The 12,760-nt window shown below is 34.1% G+C and overlaps 1 protein-coding gene across 12 annotated transcripts in view; it reads left to right on the top strand.

The window, feature by feature from the left end:
• The window catches only part of Mpdz (multiple PDZ domain crumbs cell polarity complex component), a 168,300-nt gene that overhangs the window by 70,576 nt on the left and 84,964 nt on the right, over positions 1-12,760 (top strand). For all 12 annotated transcript variants that reach the window (XM_071600647.1, XM_071600646.1, XM_071600645.1 and 9 more), the window contains 3 exons: positions 4,748-4,931; positions 5,634-5,705; positions 9,411-9,517. In XM_071600647.1, the coding sequence (XP_071456748.1) occupies positions 4,748-4,931; positions 5,634-5,705; positions 9,411-9,517 (363 nt within the window). The remainder of the gene's footprint in view (positions 1-4,747; positions 4,932-5,633; positions 5,706-9,410; positions 9,518-12,760) is intronic.

Below are 12,760 nucleotides of genomic sequence, written 5' to 3'. Positions count from 1 at the left end.
TAAATTAGAAAAAGTTTCAAGTGTTGCTTTTGATATTCTGTGACTTTGTTAAGAGTTTCAGGTTCTCTACAGGTAATGGCTCTGTTGGAGGAGGGCTTGGCAGTCTACATTGAATATGCTAAGGAGCCTAGGTCTGTGAGCTGTGCCAACTAGTGTTTCTTCCCTAAATTGTTCCTGTAAATGGCAGTATCTGCACTGCACATTAGGAGATGTTATCTTTTCTTCATGAGAAAGTGTAGAGGCAGTTTGCTGCCATTGTACCTAATTTCACTTCACATTTCTTTGGTGTCACTGAGTCTGAACTGGGCTCCTGAGTTTGTGGTAAGTGTGACTCATATGTAGATGGATGTGAATATATTGAACAGAAACTGCTCCCAGGGAATATTGGGGTTTGTATGTTTATTACTCATATCTTCATTCTGTTAATAATAATGCCAGCCCTTGACTATCTTCCCAGTACAACGTGCTGTGTATTACAATTCTGGAAATATAGATATCCTTAGTTCCATATTACAGATGAAGATACTAGAGAAATTTGAACTGAAGTCAAAAGCCATTATAGCAATTTTTTCTCTTCTAGTAGTGTCCTCTAATATTTGGGTAAGGAATGTATTATAAAATCCAAGTTACTAAGTTTTGCAAAACATGGGAAATAATTTTTTTCTACACACATTTGAGGCATATTATTCTTACAAAATCACACACATTCTATTTTTCTTAATGCAAGAATTGAGCAATAACAATCTATTGCAAATGAAAAATTTGTAGCCTAAATTTTGTGTATTTTAAGAAGTTTTTTAGAATCTCACTATTAAGATTTTTGAAAGTTTAAAAAATTTTTTTTTCTTCATTACCACAAGAGTAATAAAAATAAGTAGCAGCTGGGCAAAGTGACACATACTGTAATCCTAGGTATCAGGAGGCTAAGGCAAGAAGATCTTAAGTTTAGTTCTAGGTGGACAACTTAGACTCTTTCTTAAAATAAAAAATAAAAAGTGGTATGTGTGTATGTAGCTCATGTAGCTCAAGGGTATAGCACCCCTAGGTTCAATGCCCAGTACTGAAAAAAAAAAGTTCATTTATTTTAGATTAATTTTTTTTTTTTGTTTTTGAAGTTCAAAGAATATAAAATTTGAACATGGTTAAAAAACCTTCTCATAGAAACCATTATTAATAGTTTATTATTTAAAGGTCAAGAAAGAGCCATGTATGTATATTTAAGAAGTATTATACCTTTAAATTTTTTAAAAAAAATTTAAAATTTTATCTATACCTTTTAAGATATTTTTGCTTAAAAATATACCTGGGAGGTATAGTGATTATAAGCACATGTGGATCTACTGTGATATGTTTAAGCAGCCTTAATCATAGAGGGTTTTTATTTTCAATTGTTATAAACAGATTATTATATACTACTTTATAGAACTTCTATTTTTAAAGAAAACTTAAAACATTTGAATTCAGTTTTGTTGCTGTAATAGTATTAGTTGGATTTGAATTTCTCTTGTTTCTTAGTACTAGTTCTTATATGCCACAATTTTCTTTGAATTTTAAATTGGATTAATATATCAACAGTTTTCTGGGAAAATTTCACAGGAAGAGAATATGTTGATAGACTTTCCAAACTTTTTGTGTCTGAGAATGTTGAAGGAGGATGGGACATGTTTCTTTGATTGGTGCTGCTGGAAGATGTCTTTATGCTGAATGGAATTGGCAGGTGATTAGAACTGACTCTCTGTTAGGGTCTGTTGGGAGATCCCAGTGGAGATTTTTGACTTAACTTTGCATGAATGATAGATGATAGATTTTCTGTCTGGCTAACTCTTCAACACTTTAAACCCTGATTTGTCATCAGTCTACTCCCTACATACTCTCTTGGGTCCTGTGATTCCTGAGGGACACTACTTGGGTAGCTTTCAGAGTGACTTGAGCTTGGATTTCTTATATGTGTGGCTCCCCTATGGTCTATTCCCAAAGACAGGGAGTTGAGCAGGTCTCAACATCACAGTTTGCTTTTGCTTCATTGTCAGAGCAGGTAAATAGCCTCTGGCCTTGTCATCCTGATGGAGTTATACAGTCCCTTCTCTTTTGCAGATGACAGATCTTCTGACCTGAGGTCATCGGGGTAAATGTATACCTGGGTGGGTGGGATGGGACTTATAGCACTCTTTCCTCTTTTATTTAAAAAGAAGACTTTTCTTTTTAATTTTTTTACTAAGTTTGAACAACCCAGTCATTTTATGCCCTAAGTATGCATGAATTTTCATTCTTAATACCTCATTTATATGTCTGCATGGTGGCCCCTTTCCCCATTTTGGTATAGGATCTCAGTACTCTTAGCTTCCCAACCACAGTTTCCATTTTCACATGCATTGCTTTGCATACAAAACTCTAGTTTCCTACTTTCTTTACTGAAGTTCTTAGATAGCCTACTTTCTCCAGGGCCTAGAGGCTGATAGATTTTTTTTTCTTTTGATCTTTGAAATAGAAGAGCTTTACCAGACTATGTCCAGGTGTTAGATTTTTTTCTTTTTCTTTCTTTCTTTTTTTTTGTTTTTTTCATTTTTCATGTGTCTCTTTGATTTGTAGACTTGGGTAAGTTTCCCTTCCCTGTAGTCATTTCTTTGATTATTTTTTCTCATTTCTTTTCTCTTCTCATAATGCCTTTCAAAGTATATTGGGTTTCTCAGATCAGCCTGTGTGTCGCCAGTTTTATTTTACCAATCATTTTTATCTATTTATTCTTTTCCTCTGAGATACGGGAAAATTGCATGATCCTGTCTTCCATTTCCTAGCTTTGTTTTTACAGTACTTAAAATCTTGTAAGCTGCCTTCATTGTAAGTTTTCTTTCTTTCCTTTTTTTTTTGATAGATACATATTTTTCTTTGTAACTATAATTTCTATTTCCACATATACAATGAAATTTGAATCATTTTGAAAGGAAATTTCAGGAAATATCTTTTTTCTTGCTCACTTGAATAACAGCTTCACAGGAAGATACCTGGGTTGACAGCACAGTGTGCATACCTTCTTTTGAACTGTGGCATTTTATTTCATATCCTGTGACTTTTGGTCATGCCTGAAAAAAGCTGTGCTTGTACAAATGGGAACTGAGGTGGACTTTACTGGAGATTGTGTGGGTTTTCAGATAGTTTGGGAATTGAGAGAGCCAGAATTAAGGTATAAGTTTAAATTTACCATACAGAATTTCACCTGATTTGTTTGTAGATAAACAAAATAAAGAAAGGAAACCAGTGCTTTTGAACATCACAGTGGAGAACTTTGGCTCTGCGTGGGGACAGATTTGTTTTCTGTGTTTCTTAGGGTAAACAGGAGTCAGTTAGAATTTTTTTTTTTTTTGTGTGTGTGTATACACACATGTGCACACATCCATGTATCCATACACATATGCATCACAAAGGTGATTTTTATTACATGTCAGTAATTCTGTGCTGCTGCATGCTCCCAGGTTGCTGTGGCCTCTAGGCTTAGATTACTCAGAGTCACTGATTGGGATCCACATGTATCAACTGATCCACCTCTTTTAATGCGAGAATGTTGTTTGAAAGAATTTTCTCTTCAAAGAACAGACAAGCTGTTCCTGCATTTACAGAAATGTGGCTGGCCTGCCTTTGATCTGATCACGGCCAGACCATTGCTAGTAGAAGTTTCTTCAAGTTACTGGTGTAAGAACTTACTTTCATTATTTGTTTCCAGTTTTGTTGCAGGATTTCTCCATTACTATAATTTGTTAGTTTATGTAAAAAAGGAATCATCAGGGTAGGCATGGAAAAAGAAGACTATCAGATACCTGTGTTCAAGTTACTGTTTTACCCAGAAAAATTATAGAAGATTTAAGGACCCCTTAGTGTGAGATGGTTATCTAGATCAACAGTCTCTAGTTTTGGTTTGAATAGCCGATTAATAAAAATATTTATCTATTTCTTCCTCAGTTTCTTTCCACCCTTCTGTATCTTCAAATATATGTTGTTATATGTTTATATATATATTTATATATAATTGATATAGACTTTATATATGTGTGTGTGTATACCAATGAGTTTTTAAAGTTTTAGAAGTTTTATTATATTCTTCCAGAAATCTCTGTAATAAGGATACTCTTGTCTTGGAGATCTCTGATATAGATGTCATAATTCTCAGTCATTTAGTAAACATTTGAATGCCGAATGTGGCTGCTATCATTGTGCTTAGAAAAGCATGACATTTACATCCATTGTGCAATTCAAAAGAATTATCAGTGACTTTGAATTTCAACATTTCATTTGTTTGGTCTACTTTTCCAGTTTTCATTGTGATTTTATGAATGTTTAAAAGTATGATGTTTTAGTCTATATTTATTTATATTTCCCCAAAGGTATTTGTAAGATAAATCTTTGATATGTGATCTGTTGGTTCTGTCCTCCCATGTGGGATGAATATTTACTGTGCACATAGCACTATGTTCTGGTGGTAACATTTAAAAAGGCATATAAGCCTGGGCCCATCCTAAAACTCTTGGCTCATAATTTCTAGAAGTGTTACCCCAGAATCTAGATTATCCCTCCTCAAGGATTCTAGCATACCTACGTTAATACTGGTCCTCAAGCAAGTGTTGGAATGTCATTGTCCATACCCAGTTATAGAACTACTCATTCCCCTTTCTTTTCACAGTAATAAGCAGTAAATATCCATTTTATGAGTTAGCAGTATAAATCTCCATCTATTTTCAACGTCTTGTTATCACAGGTAGATGGCACCAACCTCCAGGGTTTCACCAATCAACAAGCAGTAGAGGTGTTGCGACACACAGGTCAGACTGTGCGCCTGACTCTAATGAGGAGAGGAACCAAGCAGGAAGGGGAGCTCATATCAAGGGAGGAAATCATGAAAGATTCTGACATGTCTCTCTTTAATGCCAGTGTAAGCAAAGGTAATGCCAGGTTAATCTGCTTTTCAGTTACACATTTATATTACTCAGATATTTTTCTAATTCTAAAATCATTTGTTTTTCTTTTCCTCAACCATTTATTAAAACCAAGGAAAAGAAAAGGTTTAGTAAAGTTGGGAATAAGTGGAACCACCATCCATCCTATGCATAAACTTCATAAGGTGTATTTCTATGTTGTATTCATTTAGCCACCACTTCTCAATTGGAAATGCGCAGGCATCTGCCTTTCTATACCTTCCTTACTTTTAGATGTCAGCATAATGTTTTATCTTTAGGGGGAGGAATGCAGATCTACCAGGATTATTTATATGAGCCATAATGACTAAATCCCCAGCCATTCCTTGAAGGAATCACATTTAGAAATGTCATTCATGAGCTGTTTGTATATTAGTATCTCTCATTGCTAAAATCCCCAGGAAGGGTTTATTGGTAGGTGTCAGGTTGTTGGTTGGAAAATGCTGTTGTGTTACCTAACTGCAGCACTAGGCCATGGGGCTGCAGGAGAATGTTTGTCCATTTGCAGGGGGACTTTCCTTTTTTTTTTTGGTTACTGTGGAGTTTATCTTTATAAAACAGACTCTCATCTAGGGATTCAAATAAATATAGTGCCTTTAGAAAAATTCAAGTGCTTAGTTCAGATATTACTAATACAGATATTACTAATAAAATATTTTTATCTTTAAGAAAATTATGAAAAAGATGAAGATTCTTTATCTTTGAGGAGAAACACCAGCATATTACCAATTGAAGAAGAAGGTAAACATGGCTAAGACATTCTCATTGTGTTTTAAGAGAAGTGATTTTTTACAAGTGAGATAAGCAATAGGGATATACTGTGCGTTAATAAAAATATTGAAAAACATTATGCTTGTAAATCTCTATTTATAGATATGATTAATTGCTCTCATATATTAAAACAGTTCATTTATAGCTGATTGTCTTCTTTATGAATCAGTCTGTTCTTTCTGCTACATTTTTGTTTGTTTTACCAGAAGCCTTTTGGACTCAATTGGTTATATAACATAGTTTTAATTTAATTCCTTTGCTTCTGTATAGCTGAGATATCAGTACCTCAGCAAACAATAATACAATTAGAAAATATTTAAAAATAAACAAAGGAGAGTCTTTATAAATTCTTAGAATGAAGCTGTTCAATTTTGGGAGGCCATTTTCACTTCTTAATTTTTTAAGAGTTCTAAGTTTTATCATTGGGAAGTTGATCTTGGAAAGTAATTATATAGAAAAATTAAACCTTTCTGAGAATTCTTTCTCTGTAAGTCTAGGATCTAGCGAGTTATTTAAAATGTTTTCAGAGCCCATTGTTTTAAGTTGTGATTATGCCAGTATGTTGCTTCCTTTACCTGTCAGATTGCTTTAGGTGCTTTGGGACTATTCTAGGACTGAATAAAGTCCTAGAATTCCACCCTTTATTAAGACATAATACAGAGGCTTTGTAGTTCTTTAACATATCTGCTCTTTCTTTATTGCATTTCTTTTCTGCTGAAAATTTTAACGTGTTTTTATCATTTTAAAGCAATATTTGTGCTTATCAAAATATCTTGTAAGGGAGATATGCAAGATTCACACTACTTTTAAATGTATTCTGCCATTTTAATGCTACTAGGTAAAGATATTATTAAGACTAAAGTGAGTATCAAGACTAAGGAAAGGATACAAATGTTCAGAGTCTGAAACTGGAGATAGTGAGGATGGTGTGGGGTTATCTTGAAGATTCAGAACCATATATTTACCCTGGTGAAGGCAGCTCATGAGAAGTGCATATATTTGTGGGAAGTGAGTTGGGGAGGCTCTAGACTTAAAATCAGGAGTCCCAGAGTCTTTTTTAAACAAAGTAAACAAAGCAGAAATGTTTAAGTGATTTTCATGCGTCTACTCTAATACTGTTTTTCATTTGGAGTATGAGGAGTCATTATTGCCTCTTTCACTAAAATTTTATACATTGTGTAAGTCTGGATATGTAAGTTGACTTCTCAGTAAAAACAGAGAACCAGACTTTACGGTTTTTTAAAAAATCCATGAAAACTAGTCTTGGGATTATTTAAAAGTGTGAACAGAGAATTTTATCACCATAGGTTAATTGAATGAATATGAATCTGAGATTATTTTAATCAGTGAATTCCTAAATACCCACATTGACCATTCATAATCCCACTTTGCTTAAGTTCCTGCCCAGCTATATAAACACAAGGGAATAGGAGAAAGTGGGTTGGAGGAGGTAGGACTGATCTTTCTTTCCCAGAATTTGGCTTAAATGTTCCCTGTAAGTTGTGTTCACTCCTGCATAGTTATCTGTCTCAGAAATTAATTTAATTTTGAAGAGAAAACACTTATTTTGGGGGAGTAATCTCCAATCTTTGATTTTACAGTTCTGGGGATGAACCCAGGGCCACATTATGCTAGGCAAGTGCTGTGCCACTGACCTACGTGCACCTCCAGCCCTCCAAATATTTTTAAAATTATGAAATATTTGATCTAGTTTCTCAAGGTGAAAGCAGAATTGGCGTTTTAACCCAAGTTGTAACAAATCTGCAGAATATGCCTAGAGTGAGAGCTCCTGAATTCCTACTGCACAGGAGACATCTAATGAGAAATTTGAATTTTGAAACACTTTTTTTAAAAAAAAAAATTATGGTTGTAGGTGAAGAACATGCCTTTATTTTGTTTGTTTATATGTGGTACTAAGGATCAAATCCAGTGCTGCACTCATCATAGGCAAGTGCTCTGCCACTGAGCCTCAGCCCAGCCCTTGAAACACTCTTTAAATTTTAGATTTGAATGCTGAAAGGGATAGATAGAGTACTGCCTAATAGAGAGTTTTAAAAGACAACCTGAGAGTACTCATCTACTGGGTAAAGAGTCAGAACCATGATGATACAGAGTTGTCTCTGAAATGTGATTGTAAAGTTCTTTTTCATGAGTTTTTTTTTTTTTTTTAAGTTAAGCATTTTAAATTAATTTGTTTGGGTAACTTTTTTGGTGGGCTTCTTCCCTCTTTTCTTTTTATTTATATATTTTTCTATTTTCTTTTTAATTGTAATTATTTTTGCCAGTTAGTGAGATTCCATGCTAGTCTTTTATTTTAATGTGCAATCTCATTTTGTCATGTTTTTTTTAAAATTTATATTTTCTCACTATACATTGAATTGTATATATTATTTGTTAACTTGTTTTTGCTTGGCTAAGTAATAGCATACTCCTTTTCCCACTGTAGAACAAATGAAAACAAAAAAGAAAAATTAACATAGAGGTGACAGACATGGCTTTTTACTGTAGAGTCACCAAAGGATGATGAAGAGAATCCCAAAGCAACCCAGAGTCCTCATTCTTTTAAATATTTAAATTGGATAATGTTATGGTTAGGATTTAAAAGATATCTTTTAAAAGATAATAGTGTTGAATATGCAATGGGGTTTTTAATTAAATCTGTAAAGTATAGAAGTGAGAGTACTCATCTACTGGGTAAAGAGTCTGACAAATCACAATAAATGTTGGTGAGAATGTGGAGAAAAGAGTACACTCATACATTGTTGGTGGGACTGTGAATTAGTGCAACCACTCTGGAAAGCAGTATGGAGATTCCTCAAATATCTAGGAATGGGATCATAATATGACCCAGCTATCCATTCCATGATATATATCCAAAAGATTTAAAATCAGCATACCTCAGTGACACAGTGACATCAGCATTTATAGCAGCACAATTTAGAATAGCCAATTGATGGAACAACCTAGGTTTCCTTCAACAAATGAATGTATAAGGAAAATGTGGTATATTCAATGGAATATTACTCAGCCACAAAGAAGAATGACTTTTGGCATTTGCCAGTAAATGAATGGGACTGGAAACTATCATGCTAAGTGAAATAAGCCAGTCCCCAAAAGTCAAAGATCAAGTGTTTGTTCTAATATGTGAAAGGTCACCCAAAATAAGACAGGATGGGGAATTATTAAAAGAGAATAAAGATCAGTGGAGTAAATGAAGGGAATGAAGGAAAGGGAAGAGGGCTAGGGAAAGACAATAAAATGAATCAGATCTAACTGTCCTATGTACATATATGAACATACCACAGTGAATCTCACCATCATGTATAACTACTAGACACTAATTTTAAAGAAAGCTGTAAGTAAATGGCAGAAAGATCAGTAAAGTAGTGGGAAGGAAACGGGGGAGGGAGGAGGGAGGAAAAGGGAAGTAACGGGGACTGAATTATAACAAATTATATTTCATGCTTTTATAATTATGTCAAAGTGAATACTAATGTTATGTATAACTAAAAAGATGAATACTATGTGTTATGTATGACTGAAAAGAACCAATTAAGTTGAAAAAAAAATGTCTGACATGGTACGACATGTTCTAATCACTGTCTCTGGAACAGAATGTTAATATATGGAGAATTTTGTAATGTGTCACTAACTTAATTGCTTTGACTATTTCAGGGTATCAGTTGATATCAGCTGAGGCACAGGAAACAAAAGATACGCAACAAGAAGCTACCCTGCTGACAAAGTGGCAGAGGATTATGGGAATTAACTATGAAATAGTGGTAGGTTAGTTTACCCTCCCTAATATCCTAACTTGTAAATGTATTTGAACAGGAAGTTCATAGCAGTAATAGACATCATCTTCACAAGAAGTTCTAGAGAAGCAGTAAATATTCAAGGCTTTTTTAGAAGACCTAAGTATCCTAATTTGGGTACTGAAAATTTCAACTTGGAGAAAGTTATATAGTAAACGAGGAGTGGAAATAAATGGCATGGAAGTTTTAGAACTTGTATATCATCAGTATTTTAATACTTCTTATAATGGTGTAGATTATACACGAAGGAGGGGTTTTCTGATTCTTACACCTGTGGTTTATAGAAAGAATCCTCTTAAAAATAAGACAGATTTATCATGTCTGTAGAGAATTGGGGAAGGACTCTTTCCCTCACCTTCTTTTTTATTTTTGTGTATTTACTTTCCTTGAAGAGGTTAATCTGTCTACTTTTCCCTATCACTTATGCCATGGTAAATATTTTATATTTATTAACATGAAGCACTTTGTATATCTAGCCAACCTATCACAATGTGCTATTCTAAAGGGAGGTCTAAGAAAGTTGACACAAATCATTAATTTTACATGCATACCAGAAAATTTCAAGGATTTGAAAAGGAAAAGTAAAATGCAAAGTTGGTTAGAATTTTTCATATTGCCAGAAATGTTTATATACCTTTGAATTGGAGGAGATAAAAGGCAAATGATAATATGTAATGTTAGTAACCACTACTTAGGGACACTTTGTTTCTACTGAGGAGGCACTTTGTTTCTAAGTAGTGCTCTTAATTTTTCATTTAATTTTCATGACAATAATCTTTTAACATTCAGAATAATTAACAAATAAGAATTGAGCTAGTACAGCTGTTGCTACCTTTTATAATTGAGTCAAGGAAAAATACAATTAGGAGGTCCAGCTCAACAGCAATTAATTTAGCATTTCCTTTTAAGGGACAGGGTTAACTTAACTGGCATGCATAACTGAGCCTGCAGTTCTTTAGGTTGAAACTGAATGTTAAAGGACACCTACCCTTGATTAGACATTTCATCCCAGACTCAGAAACAATACTGAACTTCTAACTGTCCTCTGTGCATATATTGTTTTGGTGGGACTTCCAGTAATCTGGCAAAGGAAGAAGTGTGCTGTGATAAAGAAACCTATATTTACTTAATTAAATTTCCTATTAGCTCCAGAACTTTGAGAGGTAAACCATCTAAGCCTTTATCTTCCTCTATAAAATAGAACTAATATCACCTGCCTTATTGGTGCTTAAGTGTTCAAGAGATGATGAAAGATACCCAGATGGTGCTATCATTATATACAGAAAGAGTTACTTTTATAACTAAGCTGGTATGGTTCACACATATTTTTATGGTCCCTTTTCCTACCTACCCAAACTGCACAGTCCTTGATTTCAGGCCACTATGATACCTGGAACTTTATATATACAGTATGACAACTGGATACTTTGTATCATTTAGAAATGTGATTAAATGGAAGTTTAGAGACGATATCTTAAGAATTACATGTAAATAAAACCAGTTTGTTTAAAATAAATAAGAAAGAACTAAGTTCTTTGGGCTGTGGTGAGACAACGGTAAAGGAAAAAGATCTGACTTCACTTTGTTTGCTGTCTAGTTATGCAGCATACATGAAAATGTAGGAGTGGTGTAGCAGAGAAAAGTCCTTGTAGGCATTATCAGTAGAGACTCGGAAGTGTTCTGAGAGGAAAAAATGCCTAAATTGGGTTTTCAGGGGTGAGATTTTCATCTAGCATTTTATTTCAAAGTCATATAACTTTATTGATGTTGAACTTTCACCAATTACCATTAAGAATAGAGGTACTTTGGACTAGACAGGGGGAATGAAGGAAGGGGAGGAGGTATGGGTTAGGAATGATAGTATAATGAGTGAAACATTGTTGCCCTATGTGCATGCATATTTACATGACCTATTTAACCCTACATTATGTACAACTGGAAAATGAGAAATTATACTCCATTTATGTATGATGGATCACCATGGAGAATTACGCAGCACTAAAAAATGACAAAATCATAGAATTTGCAGGGAAATGGATGGCACTAGAGCAGATTATGCTTAGTGAAGCTAGCCAATCCCTAAAAAACAAATACCAAATGTCTTCTTTGATATAATGAGAGCAACTAAGAACAGAGCAGGGAGGAAGAGCAGGAAGAAAAGATTAACATTAAACAGATACATGAGGTGGGATGGAAAGGGAGAGAAAAGGGAAATTGCATGGTAATGGAGGGAGACCCTCATTGTTATACAAAATTACATATAAGAGGTTGTGAGGGGAATGGGAAAATAAACAAGGAGAGATATGAATTACAGTGGATGGGGTAGAGAGAGAAGATGGGAGGGGAGGGAGGGGGGATGGTAGAGGATAGGAAAGGTAGCAGAATACAACAGTTACTAATAGGGCATTATGTAAAAATGTGGATGTGTAACCGATGTGATTCTGCAATCTGTATTTGGGGTAAAATTGGGAGTTCATAACCAACTTGAATCTAATGTATGAAATATGATATGTCAAGAGCTTTATAATGTTTTGAACAACCAATAAAAAAAATAAATAAAATAAATGGTCATATATTACTAGTTACAACAAATTTAAAAAATAATAAAAAAATTAGAAAATAAATAAAATTGATTTTCTTTCTTAGGAAAAAAAATTAAGACATGGAAAGAACTATTTGATAATGAGTTTTTTTTTCAGTTTTTTATTCCTCAGTTTCCTTAGCTGCAAAATAAAAGGGTTAAAGTAGATCATGTTTAGCATCCCTTCTGATTTTAATGATTATTGGATTCTGTGTGAAAATGAGTAAGTTCCTAACATTCTCCATTATCTGGTATAACTGCAAGAAATTAGAATTTCATTCCCTTGTTTTCAACTTCATTTCATTTATTAAAGATCACTGTTGTCTCTCAGTATTGCATAAAATCAAGAGTGAGGTTTTAGGGTGAGATCACTTTAGTTCAAAGTTCTATTCTCCTTGTGCAATTCTGGCCAAGGTAACCTTTCTGAACCTTATTTTCCTAACTTGGGAAACAAGGAGAGAAATTGTACCTATTTAAAAGAAGCATATGAGACAATCTATGATATGGGAGCAGAGGGGGTTGGGGGGTGGGGGGGTTGCTGATCAGCTTTGTCCCTGGCATACAGTAGCAAGTACAGAGAGTGTGTTTTCTTTATTGTTGTATGAGCTCAGGTCCTATTGTAATTTTGA

The sequence above is a fragment of the Marmota flaviventris genome, chromosome 13 (assembly GCF_047511675.1).
Source record: "Marmota flaviventris isolate mMarFla1 chromosome 13, mMarFla1.hap1, whole genome shotgun sequence".
Lineage (NCBI taxonomy): Eukaryota > Metazoa > Chordata > Mammalia > Rodentia > Sciuridae > Marmota > Marmota flaviventris.
The sequence above is the reverse complement of the archived record's forward strand: the minus strand, read 5'-3'. Positions and strand labels throughout refer to the sequence as shown.